The 17265-nt window shown below is 41.0% G+C and overlaps 1 protein-coding gene across 1 annotated transcript in view; it reads left to right on the top strand.

The window, feature by feature from the left end:
• phlpp2 (PH domain and leucine rich repeat protein phosphatase 2) overlaps positions 1-17265 on the top strand; it is a 35289-nt gene that overhangs the window by 7483 nt on the left and 10541 nt on the right. The window contains exons 3-7 of the mRNA XM_073464499.1: positions 7898-8088; positions 8978-9103; positions 12597-12751; positions 14887-15033; positions 16362-16592. Of these exons, the coding sequence (XP_073320600.1) occupies positions 7898-8088; positions 8978-9103; positions 12597-12751; positions 14887-15033; positions 16362-16592 (850 nt within the window). The remainder of the gene's footprint in view (positions 1-7897; positions 8089-8977; positions 9104-12596; positions 12752-14886; positions 15034-16361; positions 16593-17265) is intronic.

Genomic DNA, 17265 nt, shown 5'->3' with positions numbered 1-17265 from the left:
TTAAGAATTCTGTGAAGACTTAGCAACAGATTTAATTACCTTTTTACCCTAGTGAAACAACAAGAGCACATTCACTACGTCCAAGTATAAAAATATAACATCAGCATGCAGAGTCCACATGAAAAGGTTTTGGCAGAATCAAACCCAAAACCTTCTTGCCATGAGGTGACAGTGCGACCAACTATGCCACCGTGACAGCCAGAAAAAACACAACATACACTCGAAAAAATAATTTACTTTATGTATTTCTATCACACATACAATTTCGACATTAAGTATATCATTTAATGTAAAGTATTTCTATCACGTGGAACCTATGTGAATATACTAAATAACTAAATTAAGTCAATGCAATTTTTCAAGTATTATACATAAAAGTAATGCATTGCATATTTATATATTCACATCGACTCAACAAGATAGAAATACTTTGCATTAAAATGTATACTTAACGTAGAACTTATGTAATACAATAAGATGGAAATTTTATGTGTGATTGAAATACACAACGTCAATGTTGTTTGATGTGATTGTGTGGCTTTTGAGACATTTTTTCATGCTCAGTTTGGAATCGTTATTTGTGAATCCAAGACTTCTGTCCTAGACGATTATTTTCATTACCAATTAATCTGCCAATTATTTTCACAATAATCATTATTCAGTATATAAAATGTAAAAAAAAAAAAGATGTTCATCACAATTTCCCAGAGCCCAAAGTGACGTCTTCTTGTCATATATGACAAAAATGGCTGAAATCAAAATCTAAATAGTTGGCAGTTCTTTTTTTTTTATTAAAAAGACTAATCAATTAATCAACTAATTGTTGCAGTACTAGTGTAAGATACAATGGTGCCCTGCTTTATGATTCTTGATAATCCCCACTCTTCAGAACAAAATTACAAGCAGCAGTGTTGTGGTTTTGTATTCCATACAACCTTCTCTTTATGCCTGCTCGGTGCTACAGCTGATGTTTGTTTAGCTGTCAGATCTTTCGCTCACTGTGGCCTCAGTCTCATTCCTTGTGCTTTTTCTGTCCAGTGGAAGCTCAACTGTTGTTTGCCCCTCTGCCAACATGAGAACTGGTCGGATCTTGGCTACTATCAGTAGTCAGGCCACATTGGTCAGAGTCTAGCCAGGCCCCTTAGAGACTTCCTGCCTCCTTTTGTCCACTCATGGGAAAAGAGGACCAGAGACCAGGCATGACTGGTACTCAGGCACTGTTGACGCGCCGCCAAAGCCGAGAGCACAACTTGATTTGTCCATTTGCTGCCCTCAGAACTGGGGAGGTGGTGAGAAGTGACTGTTTTGGAGTATTACTTGCAGGTTGTTGTGGTAGTGTTGAATTATCTCAGTGTGTTCACCCACCCCTTCCCAGGAGCTCTCCAGTCATACAGCTTCACCAGTAGCCCTCAATTTTTGGCTGGCACAAGGCAACCCTGGTTTTTCATTCCCACCCACAGTAGTGCTGTAGGTGGGCTGTGATGTATCGTTGAAACACACAACAACAGCCTTGTTCTGAGAGCCTTCTCCCAGGTGCTTGCTTGTCTAACAGCTGTTGTCAGGGGTAATGATCTGACTAAGCAGCTGAGGGAAGCTGCGGTCCATCAGTAAAGACTACAGCCGCTACAGAACCACCTGATGTGGTGCACTGAGTGTGTCTGCTCTGGATTTAATCGGCTTTAAGGTTCCACATCTCTGGTTACCGACCTGAAAGTAGTCGTAAGATAAACCTGAGGCTTTTAAGTTGATTAAAGGGAGTCTAACCACGCAGATAGTTTTAGTTTTATGTACTGAGTTATTGAGATAACTGTCTCTGAGATTTCTGTCACCACCACAATATAATGGAGGTGAATAGGTTTCATTTAGAAGAAACATATTCCTGTTACAAAAGTTTATACTTTCTAATTCTTCTCTTAGCAACTAAATTTGCTTTATTGTTTAACCTCGGGGTCAAAAGTAGACATTGGTTGGTTAAATTAACCCCCAGATTCCACTTCCTATATTTGTGTTTCCGCTCTGCTCTGTGGAAAATACGTGCCAGCCGCCAGCCAAGGGGTGAGTCAGTAGTCTACCTGTATACGCAGGGGACATGCTTTTATTTTACATACATTTGCAGGTGTGTTCATTTGTCGGTTTTATGGCCTTATTTTCTATCATGCCATTGAAGTGTTTCAAAGTACAATGCAGCAGGTAATTTATTAAACTCCTCCATCCTCTTATTTGTCAAGGAAACTTATCTCAAACCTTCTCCACCCTCCTGCTTCCCACCCACACACAGACCCTCCTGCTGTGGTGCACAGATGAGATGAAAACAAACATGGACAGGGGCGTAAACATTTCTAAATGCTGACTTAATAAAAAAAATCGCTGCTAGAGAAAACAACGGCAGTGACCTGAGGGCCAGTGTTGGTCCATGCAGCTGCAGCACAGACAGGGCCGAGCTGTAAGCTCTGCTGCTTGTCCACTGGGCCCTGAGCCACCTCTGCCTGGGTGATCTCTATCTTACATCTCTGAGCTTAGAGGCCTGAAGCTGCCGTGAACAGCACACGTCAGACCCACCGTCAGTGTCAGAGCAGATGAATTAAGTCATCTGCAAGCAGTGTGAACTCACCTAATAAGTTATTGATTTAGTGGGAAATGGAAATTAAACCTAAGAGAAGACTGTGGGTGTCCTAAGATGTGATGACATGGACAATGAAGTAACTAAAACTCTGAGGGCCAGTGGTTTGTCACTGAGTCATAATAATCATAAAGAGACATAAAAACCACAGCAAATAACCAAGCACAAGGCTGCTTCTTCATTTTATTGTATAACTGGAGAAAGAACTGGTTCACAGGGACAAAAAGTGGAGGAGCAGTCAGAGATTTAAGAGAAAAATTTAATTCTATTCAGATCCGGGCTCCCACAGAATTGCCCCGAGCAACAGAGCTCTGCAGAGAGCTGTCTCTCCGTGGTTTCCTGCCAGCCCCTCCTTGTAATATGCTGTTTTTGTGATGGAGCTCTGAGGATTTCCTCTTTCTCATTTTAAACCTGTGGACCGTCTATCATCGTAGACTCATGGTCAGTTTTCAAGTCAGAAATATCCACCATTTTAATGGTCTGTTTCACTGCCATCTGTATTTAAAGCAGATTTCAGCTGTGCGTCTCCCATCTGTGTTCTGCACAGCGCAGACTTGCTATATTTGATCAGATCTGAATTTATTTTCTTGCACAAAGTTGAAGGAAGAGTTTTTTTTCAATAGAGGTAAACACGGACCACCAAGAGGAGGCATCTGGGTGGTGGGCTGAATTTGAATTTTCTGCCAAAAAGAGCTTGCTGTTCTGAGTCAAATCAGACTGTGCTTCCGCCTCCACTGACCCCCTACTGCATGCTAACGCAATCTATGCAATCTTGAGCAAGACAAAAAAAGCTCTGGGATACAGGGAGTATTGTGTTCAACTGAGTGCTCGACGGTTGCATTGAAATCATCCAGTATGTGATTCAAAACAGATTCAAAAAAGTATAAACACCCTCCAGACCGAGATCAGGAGCTACAGAATAAGGCTGTTACACAAAAGAGATGAAAGTTGTCACAATGAGCTGTCACTTTACCTGCTTTTAAAAGTAAATGTAATTTTCCTTCTCCCTCCTACAGTGATGAATCATTTGTAATAAAAGCATTTTGCATTGTTCATTTATTCTTGAGAGGTTTGCAGGAGAACAGATACTTTAGTTAGAGTCAGAGTGGTGGAAACTCTCTCTCAGTACTCACAAGAGCTGGGTATCCTCCATACCAGTACCTTTAGTACTGATACCAATATAGTACTTCATTTGATAACCTTTTTACCAACCTGCCCTAGGTGATTTTTTAAGAGGTTTGCGAGGTTTAACACACAATAGATAAGTAATTTATCCTTGTAAACATCTTTCTCAACTGACGCAATTGACAGTTGTGGCATGTCCTCTTGAGAAGAAGAAGGCGCTGATGTCAAAGAGGCCATTAGCCTTAAAGGAAAATTGAGTCATTATCCTCTCAGCCTCATGTCGATGGAAAGTGGGTTGAAGTTTCGTAGACCACTAAACATTTGTGGAGCTTCACAGCAAACCAGTGTTGCAGCATTCACCTAAACAACTAAAGTAGATGAAGACTTGTTTGGAAAATAACAACTGGAAATAACATAAAATGTCTCTGTACAGCTTCCCGAGATCCCAAATTGATTAGAAAAGATGTTATTCAGACCCTAAATGCATGGTTGAACCCGCTTCAGATGCACTAGTGCTTTTAGCTTAGCAGCTACAGTGAAAGTTTCAGTCTTTTAAATCATTTTTATTCTTCTGGAAGCTTCTGGATATTTGGATTACACTACAGAGTGTGCTGGAGTTTGCTTGCAACTCGTGCTCTATTTGTCCCTTTCCTTTGCACCTGGCCCATGAAACGGATGTGCAAAATTACTTAGTACTGGGATATTTCGTTGGTGAGTGAAAGATACAGCCACACTTACGATGAACAGAGTAGAGAAAAGAAGTCATACAGTCAACTCTCTGATCTCCACTTGTCACACTATCCCTGTGGTTTGGCTGCGTCTCCAAGGAGGCCATTTGACACGTTGATGATTAGTCGAGTGGAGGCAGCGAGGCCTCTGTGTGGCCCTGCTAGTCCAGACTCCCATAGGGTGGATAAAAACATCCTGCAACAGAAAACAGTGTTGCACAACATATACGACTATGTCACTAAACCTCTGTGGAGACCCGTCATCAGTTGGATGGGATTGATTTGGCTGGCGAGGAGCGGAGGCTTCTGGAGACAGTTCAGAGGTTTACCTACTCAGACTGGACTTTGATTTTCTCAACAACCTGTTTCCCTAGAAACTAATAGCCCCACAGACCTTGAGGGATATCATGGGTGTTTGTTCTGGACGTTTGCTCTTTATGGCAGGGACTTGTGTGAATTTGCGTAAATAGGCCAATGATTTTCAGACGGGTGGTTGTATTGGTATGGAAGTGCAAAAAGCCTGTACGCTCACACTGTCAATGTGCACTTTTCAAGGGCCTCTTCAAGATCAAGCTGGAGATTGTTCTGCTTCTGCCATTTGAAGCTGCAAATAATTTCAGTTTTTAGTTTCTATGATATCTCTCTAACGTTCAGTGCTCCTTTGCGATTTATTGGCCAATGTTTTTTTTCTTATTAACTGATTAGTTGTTTGTTCCACACGATGTCAGAAAATAACAACAAAAACACTGCAGTTTACCAGAGCCCAAGGTGATGTCTTCATGTCTTTTTTTAAGCAATGCCAATTAATTTTCTGCCCATCGACTCATTAATTAATCAAGTAATCATTTCTGCCCTATTACTAAGTGTACTCTAGTTGTCAGTCTGTGTTGCTGTAGTTGTTATGATCTTCTCGCTGGTTTTCTGGTTATTAAATAATTCTTTCTTGCAATACAGAAGTTCAGAACATTGTTAAGCACGACCAGACTGTGTGTCTGCATCCTGCAGGAGGTGCTCTTAAGAATACAGCCCTCTGACAACACGACAAAGCCGAGCGTGGAGACGGTGTGCTCGTTTTCTGGTGATATGCTGTGAAGCCAGTAAGAGAATCCTGTCAACCTGTGTCAGTTTGTAGAGAGTGGGAGCGTGATGATGAGTTTATTGATGCGGGTACTGCAGTGGGCGAGTGTTTTTGCTTAATTACTTGTTTTAATGAATATATTATATCTGATTTATTCCAACTTACTCTTTCAGCTGTCAGCTGTATTCTTTAAACCGTTGATATTGTTGACAGTAGACTACTATTGCAAATACTCAAATGAAGTATGTAATGAGAATAGCTTTTAGCCTCGCCATGTGCTGATCAAATAATGCCAATGTCGTACCTGAGTTTTGGTACCAATATCAAAATGATACTTTTTGATACCTTACTTGGACGAATAAAAACTCATTTTCAAACAGTTTTTTAATTAAACTAAATAAACTTCTCAAATGTTAAATGTGCTCTAAACAAAAGCAGCCGTACAAAAGCTTTGCCTAAATTAAATGCAATATAAAATTGGCAAAATTATAATTCAAATCCAGTGTCTCATCAAAGAGTAATCAACGAAGAGTAAGAGTCTGGGCAAACATTCAATGCCAGCTTTTACTGTGGGACAGTTTTGAACTTCCTGTGTTACAAACACATTAAGGTCCGTACCAAAAGAGCATTGTGGTTCATCTCCTGGTGTTTTCCCCCCTTTCACATAGGTCCATACTACCCACTACTGACCCTGTGCGGGGTTGTGTCTCTAATTTGCTCTTTGAGTGAGGGGACGCCCAAGGATCAGCCCCTACTATTGATCTCCCAGCTAGCCAATTTGTTGTCAGAAGCACTCGGGCTTGTTCATTATCAGTTTCCTTGGCGAAGAAAAACATGAGCAGCCTTTCATTTCATTTGGATGCCCTTGTGAAGTGAAAGGGAAGGTGGAGAGAAAGAGCGAGTCAGACAGAACGAGGGAGAGGGAGCAGATTGCCAACGAGAGCCTCTGAGTGGGAGGCAGCATAAGTTGGTTTGAGGAAAATTTAACAACAGAGGACAAGAGGCTGAGGCAGTGTCTCCTCTCTGCTTATTTGACCCGCCATTAACCTGAGTGTACTTGAAGCCTGGCAGAGACAGCAGCACTGTCTGATGTGTCCTTCAGCAATGGCCAGCTAAGGCTGCCTGCTGTGCAAGTTGGCATAATTTAATTGAAAAGAGTGAAGTTTAATGTGACAAAACCCTGACTCATTCATCAATGTGACTGATGCTTATGCTAGGCTAGGGCAGCAGAAGAGAGAGAGAGAGTGAGTGAGGAGGGAGAGAGAGGAATAGATACATATTCATACAATATTCACAGGACACCTTGACAATTTACCTGCTGTTCACATTCCTCTGATGTGTTGACTGGCATTTTGATGTCAAGTCTGATCTGTTGAGAGAGGGAGGAGGAATTTTTTATGACTTTAAGAGGAAGAAGAGCTTTTATCCTTAATTGCAAAAGATTAATCGAGAAGCTTTATAACCTGAGAGCCAATCTCAGCCCACATCTGCCTTTTTCAGACTGATACTGTCATATTTCAAACCTGAACATGACTGAAGACTCAGTGCTATGTTTGTTGTGGTATTTCCTCTCATGCAGTTTGCTGTTGGCTGTAGTCTTTGCGGTGTGTTCAAGTACAGCTTTTTGGCCAAGACACAGGCAACGTGAAGTGATGCAACAGTCAGCTTTTGTCGCCACTAGTTGTCTGATGTCGGTTTGGTGTCTCTGGGCCCTGCTCTTTTCGTGATGGCCCAATGGCAGTTGCAGACATACAGTGCTTTTCAAAATGTACACATTCATTAAAACAAGAAAGTTACTGTTGTACTCTGTTGCTTCTGAATCTATTTGCAAAACATGATAAACATGACCGCAGATGACACATACAGCCAGAGAAATAAATGAAATCCTTAATAAGAGGTCCATTTGAAAATAAAAAAACCCAAACCCCAGCAAAGTATCTTGTGTAGAGTCTAGTCATAGCAGAACTCTACTATTGCTTTAATGGAGCTTAATAGATACCCTTTCTTCCTCTTTCTCTGATATCAAACGTATTATTGTGCAGTGATATCTGTCCAGATGTACAGTATATGAGATAATAGGGCAGTGTCCATCCTAAGTGCTGATGGAAGATCAGTTCCTGGAAGTGCTGAGCGAAGGAGACTGACTAATCTATAGGTGATATCATTCTGACCTGTGACTATCTATGTGACTTCATTTTTTGGAAGCCTCTATTCAATGTGTAACCGAGAACATTTGCTGTTAATTAGCTGAATTTGTTTATCACAGGAGGGGTGGGGGTTCTTGCGTCTTAGATTGATGTCTCTAGATGTACACTAACCTCTCTGTGTGGGCTTTTTTTCCTCCAGAGCGTCCAGTGAATGCAGACCAGCAGGAGCGGACCTTGCTCAAAGGCGTATTCAGTGTCAGGAAGGGCAAGTCACAGCTGCACAAGTGGGCAGAGCGGCAGGTCATCCTCTGCGGCACCTGTTTAATCGTGGCCTCCGTCAAAGACAGCATGACTGGGAAAATGCACATCCTGCCCCTGGTGGGAGGAAAGGTGAGAGTTCAGTGTTCAGACAGAGGTCAGACAACCTGATGGGGGTTTTAACCTTTCACTTTCCCCAGGGTAGATCCCACACTCCAGGCGGAGTGTGGATACACTACAACAACATAGCTGGGTTGGACGGCTGGATAAAGCTGATAGTTGAAAAGATTACGCAAGAGTGTACACACAGCCTGTGTTATCCAAAGAAGTGATTCCCAACATGGGGTAATGTTAACGCAGGTGGTAATTGTGCTGTTGTTTTGGGGTACTTGGGAAAAATTTTAAATTAATTTTTAAAAAAAACTGTACAATTTGAATAAAAAGTAGCTCTACACATTGAGCTGAAACACCTAAACACTGCGTGTTAAGAGTGCGTGAAAACTAGTAAGATAGCGTGCAGAAAAGTAGAAACAGTTTAAATTAATGAATAAATGGTTGAAATAGCTAGAAGTAATGGCTAAACACTTAAAAAAATTAGCCAAAAGTAACAGATAAACACTGAAATAGTTAGCTAAAAGTCATGAGTAAGCAGATGAAGTAGTTAGCTACAAGTCATGAGTAAAAGTCACAAGTAAGCAGTTGAAATAGTTAGCTAAAAGTCACGAGTAAGCAGATGAAGTAGTAAGCTTAAAATCATGAGTAAGCATATAAAATTGTTTGCTAAAAGTAGGCTGACATAAACTGTAGAAAAAGACAGCTTATACAAGTTATCTTTTCGAACTAAAGACAATACAGCAGCTGATTTTACTGTTTACCACAGACAGGAAACTGAGATGACTGAGCAATCGAGTTATTCTTTTACCAATGTGACTACAGTAATGAGTATGAATGACAATCATTATTTATTTATCATATGTGATTGCTCTTCCTCATAGTAACTATGCGCTGTCTTTATATTGAGGTGGAGGAGGTGAAGCGGAGGCAACACTGTCTGATGTTCAGCTCAGCCGGTTCACAGGCCCAGACATATTTTGTCAACTTTGACACACTGGCGGACTACCAGCGATGGCATCGGCAGGCATCAAAAGTAAGCAAAAGACGTGTGTGAGTGTGTGCTAGTGTGCGTGCAGGACGTAAAATGTGTGTTTTCTCTCAGCAGCAGTTTGTTTGTTTCCAGTAAGTCCCCCTGGCCTTGTGCTTAAATCAGAGATTAGGTGTTAGGACTACAGTTGCCTTCTGCCTGTTGAGCCGTCCAATCAGAAAGCGCCTGTCTGAGTACGTCTGATTTACTCCACAGAGGCAGACTCTCAGCGGTGTCTGGCTTTGATTGAACACCATACCTCTATTCACATACTTTATCTTTTTAACTTCTATTAGAGGGCACTTCTATTAAGTTCTCAGGCCCTCAGCAGTAAAGTTATTGTTGTATAAGTTGCTGTGGATTAGTCGATGGACAATGACCAAACACATTTTTGTTATATACTGTGTGTATTTCAGAGAAACTTGCCAGGTCTTCACAGCTGTTCTTCAAAGAAATATCCATTGTTTCTGTTCTGCTCAGCCTGCTTTGTCTCTAATATCCTAATTAATGGCTATTGTGCCGCAGCAGCTCCTTCCTGGAGCTGAACAGCCTCTGTGAGAGCCTCCACTGAGGCAGAGCCAGCATACAATTAGCCATAGAAGGAGAAAGCCAACAGATAAAAAAAAAGCAAATCCAATTAGTTGCAGATTCATGCTAAGTCCAGGATCTCTCTCTACCACGGTGGTATGGATTACTGGGTTAGAGTGGCCTGTTAGTGCACTGTATTTAGGCTGAGACTTAGATGAGAGGTTTCTATGGAGACTGGGGATGATGACTGATGAAGGTTTTTGGTGGATTTGGGCCAGTGTTTATGCTACATTGCATAAATCCTAAGAGTGTGTGGAGAGAGAGAGCGAGAGAGAGAGAGAGAGAGAGAGAGAGAGAGAGAGCGAGCAAGTGCATGTGTGATTGCAACATGAGTTTGCAGGATAGGACTGAACACTGGAGTGTGGAGATACATCATAGAGCAGCACAGCAGAATTTGTAGTAATAGGATGTAAGAATGTGTGAAACATATTGCTGTAGATTTACAACTAATAAGCAGTTCATACAATTTATCACAGATGCGATGTAAATGTACATTTTAATATATTCTCAAGAATATGTGTTTGCCAGATGACAGTCACTGTGGCTCATGACTGCTGTGTAAATATGCTATTTATGGTTTTATGTAATTATGCAATAAAAAAAAAGCTAATATAGGAAATTAATTGCATTTTATTTTTGCAACATGTGTTCCCTTTTTGCTGACACTGGCTATGAATTTGGTGGAGATGCAGTACACAAGAACATAGATGACGTTGACGACCCCCTTCTAGCAACAATTTTATGTGATTGCGTTAAAAACGTAGCTCTGATTAAGCACCAGCTAAAATTGTCTGTGTGTGGTAAATTAAATGAGTGAAGAATATTTATTGTGCAACTCATTATTCAGTAACCATCACACCAGAATAAAAACTAACACCCTGCTTAGTTTATAAAAAGTCAGGCGCTGCACAGAGGAGGCTGAACTACGTCACCGTCTTGTTAATGTTCCTGTCAGTGGCATCATTAGATTTTAATCAGTCATGTGCTGCCTGACTGGAACAAGATATTCCTGAGGAAATTCCATAAGCAACCAGATATTCTGTCTGTTGTTGACCTGTGGTGTATACACATGTTTTGAGGATTGTTAATATGATGTTAAACTCTGATACACATCAGTAGGCAACCAAGAAGGCTGATGGAATAAGTTTAGCTGGGGTCAGCTGTGCTAGTTGGACATGTTTGTTAACCACACAAAAGCAGAGCGTCCTTGTTTCTCAGCTCTAAAGGAAATGATCTGATTTCATGTATGAATGAATGTGTGGCGACTTACTGATCAAGGACTGAGAGGACCAGTAACTGGCAAAAATCACTGAACTTCCATTCATGCTATGAGGTTTTATTTGGCTGTCTCTTCTTCATGTCGTCTTCCTCAACCACATTGTTTCACAGTCACAATGTGTTATAATTACCATGAAAATCATTGAAACCCCCCCCCCCCCCAAATCTCTTCAATTTGTCTTTCTTGCTCTCTTTAATTCTTCTCTGTCAATCTGTGTCCATCGTCCCACTCTCACATCACTCAATTACTCTTTTTAAAGAGGAGGCGCTTTTTTAAATGGCTGTCGGATGAGTAGTTTTGCGGGATGTGAGCAGTTTTGTGTTTGTCATCTCTAAAAGCAGTGACGTGATGTCACGCTCTGCTGAGCAGCCGTCCCATTTTCTGGGTTGCTGCACAGTGTGCAGCCCTGTAGTTAATGGAGGAGACTGTCCTCAGACCGGACGGGACGAGCTCTGCACTGGCCTGTAAACAATCATCTCAGAGATGATGGAGGGTCTGTGCAGTTGCATTTTGTACAAGAAAAATGTGAGACGAAGCTGTGTTACTTTACTGTAACAGAGAGGTTTGAACTATGCTAAAACGAGCACAAAATCACACATGTAGATGCAGTCACACGCTCCTGAATGCTCACACACTTTAATTTCTGCTACTTGTGAGGACAATGTGCATCTCACATTCAATCCATGGGCCTGAGGGGATACTTTAACTGAGACAAAGGCAGGACATCAACGCGTCTCTAAGACAATTTCAACAAAGACCAAACATCATAACCCTCCTGAGGGCAGGATGTATAGCAGGTCTGTTGTATTGGAATGCATTAGTTTTAAATAGGCTTACACATGTTTGCTAAGGTCTGACTGTAGCTGCCACATATTAAGGAGTTACTCTCTTACTCTCTTAATTAATGACGACTGTGCTTCCCTGGAAGATGAACTTCATTGAGCTGGAAACTGGGGCATTGTCTGTCTGAAGTAATGTCTTGGCAAGGCAGCTGGCTGCTTGCGTAATCTGTGGCCAATATAGTTGCTTGCTCTGTCCATTGTCCCCGCTCACCTAAAGATATAGCATGTAACATTTCCGCATTAAAATGTCCAAAAATGACAAGACGTTTGTTGTATATTTTGTTGAGTTGTGTACTAGAGCTATCCCAAATGTTTCCAACAATGTTTAAACCTACAATGTTGCTATAACTTCCTGGGAAACATAAGATGATGCGCCTGATAGTCAGTGAACGTGACAAAAAGTTACGAAAAAAAAAACTTTAATACCTCGTCCTTAAACATTTCTGCTTGTGCTGTTGGGTATTGGAGGTGTTGTGCTGTTTGGTATTGTAAGGTTGGAGTTCACAACAAGGCTTAAGGTGTTGCGGAGTTGTGGTAATGCTCCTCGGATCACAAGGAGGGAAATAGTTTAATGGTCTTAATATAATGGGGCAATGTGTCTGCACTGCAGCAACAGGCAGCTCAGGGAATGACGGGATGTGCAAACAGTCAAGTTTCAGTTTTGCTATGAGCTACATGTTGTGATAAGGAAGATGTGATGCTGACATAGCAAACAGATAATATTATGACTCACTGTAAGCACTTGGAGTTTCTTTTCTTAACTTTGTGTGTGTGTGTGTTGTCTTTGTAGGTGGTGTCTCAGACAGTCAGCCTGGTGGACCTGTCCTGCTACAGTCTAGAAGTGGTGCCTGAATATCTCTTTTACAGTCAGGATATCACACATCTCAACCTGCGACACAACTTCATGAGCCTGCAGGGACCTGGCGGCCTGCTCAACCTCCCCAGGTAATCGCGTATCCCTAAACTGAATAGTTACACACAAACATTTGCTAACAGACGGACACATGAGACCGGGATCATGCCCCTTTGGCTGAAATATGCTTTGACTGAATCTTTTTTCCTTCGGATTTTGAAAATGGACACTCACACTCGGCTGTAAAGGCAATAACGTAGGTAACAGTGTTTATACCCTCCCCATCCCACACACAGAAGTTCATTAACAGTGAAAGTATGAGGAGTGACCCAGCTTGGAAGATATGAGCTTAGAGGTGGAACATTATGCTTTTTATTATTATGAAACCTTTATTTGGAGGCATACTATGCAGGCTTTGTTGGTTGATTGTGTAAAAGTGACGCGGGACCTTAGGACCTCACACATGAGAGAGAAATTGATAAATTAAATTGCTGTTATATTTATGTGACGAAATGCACCTCTGAAAAGGGCTAAAATTTGCTTGGTGACAGCTCGCCAGTGTTCCTTATTTGCACTTTATCACGAGCTTTTCAGCAATAATTTTTCAGGACATATGATTCTTTTTTCAGCCCCTGCATATTTACCGTTGCATTTCCTGCACTGATAATGTAAAAATGCACTCTTGAGCTCTTGACGAGTGCTACAGTGAAAGTGCAGTATGTTTCACAGATATAATCACCAACCTTTCAGCTACTCAGCTGTTCCTGTGTTATACTTTACATTTTTTGTGATGCTCTTAATGTAAGTGTCTAATGTGCTAAATTGGACTTCTTATACGAGGTGTGTGGGTTCCACCTGCGTGTCAATCATGAAATAGGACAGGAATTCAGCTTCATGTCCACTTTTACCATGGAAACTAAACAAGCTGAATTAATAGGTAGATGCATTGCTATTAAAGCGTTAATCATCTCCAACCCCTCTAGTTCCTGTTTCATACCTCCAACATTATTGGTTGGCAGGGTGTGTGTACTGTTATTACTGATTACGTTACATTATATACTGGCCTATACTGCTACTTGCTAAGAAGATGATTTAAATTTAATCATCTTGTGCTCCCTTCATTTTGTTTTTATATTTAGAGGGAGCATGCATGGATAAAAGGGAATGGTCTGTATTGTGACCAGTGTTGTGACTCGTGGCAGTCACCTCCACCGCTCACAGGACCCGGGGGAATGAGAGGAAGGTGGAATTAAAATGGAAGATGTGGCTTTGCAACCGCATGGCGCCATTTCATTCATCATAGCCAGTCTCTGGGAGATACATTACAAATGTGTACACAAACACATACAGTATATCAGCCAGCGGAGACAAATACAGACATCATATTTTATATTTAGTAGAGTACAGACTGTCTTCATCACATGTGGTGGATAATATGTGACTGGATGATCTAAACCCAGTCACATCATACACTGGTAACACTACGCTACCAGTGTGGGTGATGTGAATACTTTGTCGATGTGAACACTGTCCTTTCCTGCCTGCCGAGCCACTGACTGACTTTTTCCAGCTGCTTTCAAAGCCATCTTAATAACATGGTGCAAGGCCGAAGCACAAATAACAGCACAAAACTCCCACAGTGAACTTGTGGGGAATGAATCGACAGTATCTAATTTCCACAGTGTTCACCCTGGATTTCCACAAATGGTGTTGAGTCTCAGCTTATAGTTGTACCATATATCTTCTTTTTATTCACATTGCTTGTCCGCTGCATTCTCCTGAGGCACAACAAATAGCTCTGCAGACGTGACAGTACACTGAAAATGTGGACCACGGTAGCAGGTCAGCTAAATATGCTGGTGCTCATCTGTCTCAGTGAATCTTCCTGTTTTTTCACTGCTCTTTCTTACATCTCAGCGTGCGTGACCAGTCATTTTTTGTTACCCATATGAAAGCAACAACAAATAAAAACAAAGTTATACACTCTATGTTATTTTGTATTTACTCTTTCTCTGGTACTGGAACAGTGCTAGATCCTTATGAAGTGACATCAGACACTGGATGGAGACACAACCAGATGCTTCAGACCAGTCAGACTCCATTATCAAGATATTTTTGCAAATTAATGGGGTCAAAGTAATTATTCTAAGCAAAACAAGAAAGGATGAGATTCTTGTGTTTTTGTTGTTTTCTTAAAGGTTTTTGATTTTGTTCTGTCTTTCTTCAGGTTTTCTCAGCTGAAGAGCCTGAACTTGTGTCACAACCGTCTCGGTGTGTTCCCTGAATGTGTGTGTGAGATCCTCACCCTGACTGAGCTCAACCTCTCCTGTAATAGTCTCCAGACCGTCCCTGTACAGATAGGCAACCTTCAAAGGTGGGACAAAGTGACACACATACAGTATGCTGTACATTTGCACATACAGTACATTACACACAGTACATGGATGTATAAGTTACAATATGCATCATTAAGCAGCACATTAAGAGTACGCCAACTCTTTGTACATGTACAAGAAGTAAATCCCAACGACAACCAACCACACTGAAATCCTGCACAGATTTCAAGTTAGGTCACATGTAAATACATAAATATGACAACATTACATATATATGAGAGTTTAAAAAAACAAAACAATTGATATAGTCACAAACAAGCCACGTTGGTAAATAAATTGGCAAATAAACATATCTAGTTTTTTTTTGTTGGTCTGTCTAACAGCTGCTAAAATAAACACCTTTAAAAATGCTCTAGTTTGGCTCTGATGCAGCTTCCTCTGTAAAGTAACTAGTAACTGAAATTATCAAATAAATGTAGTTGGGAGAAAGTATCAAGTAGCAAACAATTGAAATACACAAGTAAAGTACCTCAATGTTGTACATAAGTACAGTACTTGAGTAAATTGTACGTAGTTACTTTCGATCACTGGTTATTCCAAATTTTGACACTTAGATTTGCGTTCATTACTGCAAATGTATATCTATTTCAAATGTCGGCCATCTGTATTGTTGATTACTAATAACTGTTACTGTTTCATCCCTGACAAAACCATATTGATTGATCCCTAGTTTCTTCCATTTTTTCCAGTTCAGAGGTTTTCTGAAGGGGAGTTTTTCCTTATCCAAATCAAAGGGCTAAGGATAGAGAGTGTTGTATTTTGTACAGTTTGTACAGCCCCCTGAGGCAAATTGTCATTTGTGATGTGGAGCAATACAAATGAAACTGATTTGACAAAACAGAAAAAGCAGCATGTCCCCTTACTTTAAACCTTTCTCCAGCCGAAAGTGCTAACACCAATATTTAATCAGGAATAAGAAAGAGAATAATTTATTTTCTGTAATATCAGGTTTTCTGTCTGGTTCATATGTTTTCTGAAATGTGATGTTTTCCTGTTTGTAGTCATTTATTTTAGATTTTCTTCATTTATTTTGTAAAAAATAGTTTTGGGCCATTTCACACACAATTAATGTTCTCATAAAATCTGGAATGAGGTTTTAATGGAGTCAGTGAAATGTATAAAGTTAAATTATTATGTTGTGTAATCAGATTAAGAAGCTAAATCAGGCAGTTCTCTTCCTGTGTACCTGCTTCATGTAGGATGTTGCTCAGTAAACAATGGCTATATATCTACAAGTAGACATATACACCACTCTTTGAAGTAAAAGAAAGCAAAACATGACTGTCCTCTACTCTCCACATTGTAGCCTGCAGACGCTGTCTTTGGACGGAAACCACCTCAGCTCCCTGCCTGAAGAGCTGGGTGGCCTGTCCCAGCTCAACAGCCTGGGGCTTTCCTTCAACAACTTCTCTCACATCCCTGCTGTGCTGGAGAGATTGAGCGCAGTGGACAAGCTCGCCATGGCTGGGAACAGAGTGGAGAGTCTGGAGTTAGGTACTCTGGCTAAAATGAGCCACCTGAAAAACATCGACCTGCGGTAAGAGGCCAGTCAGGGGGTAAACATCTCTCTTCACTGTCTCTTTCCTCTCTTCTGTCTCTGTTGAATCAATATGTAATATTAAATGTAAAGGCCCCCGTCCCCAAAACACTCTTGATCATTCAGTTAATGTGAAGGCAGGTGGGTAAAATACCTGCGCTACCATCCATCTATAAAGTTTTTCTGTATTTTATTTCTTCCTCTGCCGTTGACAGAAAAACAAACATCCTGACACAAACACTAGTCTGAACTTCACCTTTTCATCAAACATTTATTTATAGACCCCAGGTTTGCTGAGCACAAATATTTTTTTTTGTGCACTGCCCTGTTTCACACCTACACTTACACCTGGGAGCTACTTCAAGCTACAGTCATACGCATTTGTGTGCCTCTCAGCAGCTCCACGGAACAGCTGGGGGCTAAGTGTCTCGCACATGGGAACCTCTGTGGTGGGTAAATAAGGGATGAGGAAGCTCGACTTATTGATTTTTCAACTATGATTAAACCAGCAACCCCTGCTCCACCCACTACTGGCTAATAATTCAACCTCGGGTTCTAAGTTATGGTTGGCAATGGCAATCTTTATTCATAAGGGCATGGTGCATCTGTGGTGGATTAGTGGGGTGACGACTCTCATAAAAGAGGAGTTGCTGTTTATTAACAGGATGAAAGG

Source organism: Pagrus major, chromosome 4, assembly GCF_040436345.1.
Source record: "Pagrus major chromosome 4, Pma_NU_1.0".
NCBI lineage: Eukaryota > Metazoa > Chordata > Actinopteri > Spariformes > Sparidae > Pagrus > Pagrus major.
The sequence above is the reverse complement of the archived record's forward strand: the minus strand, read 5'-3'. Positions and strand labels throughout refer to the sequence as shown.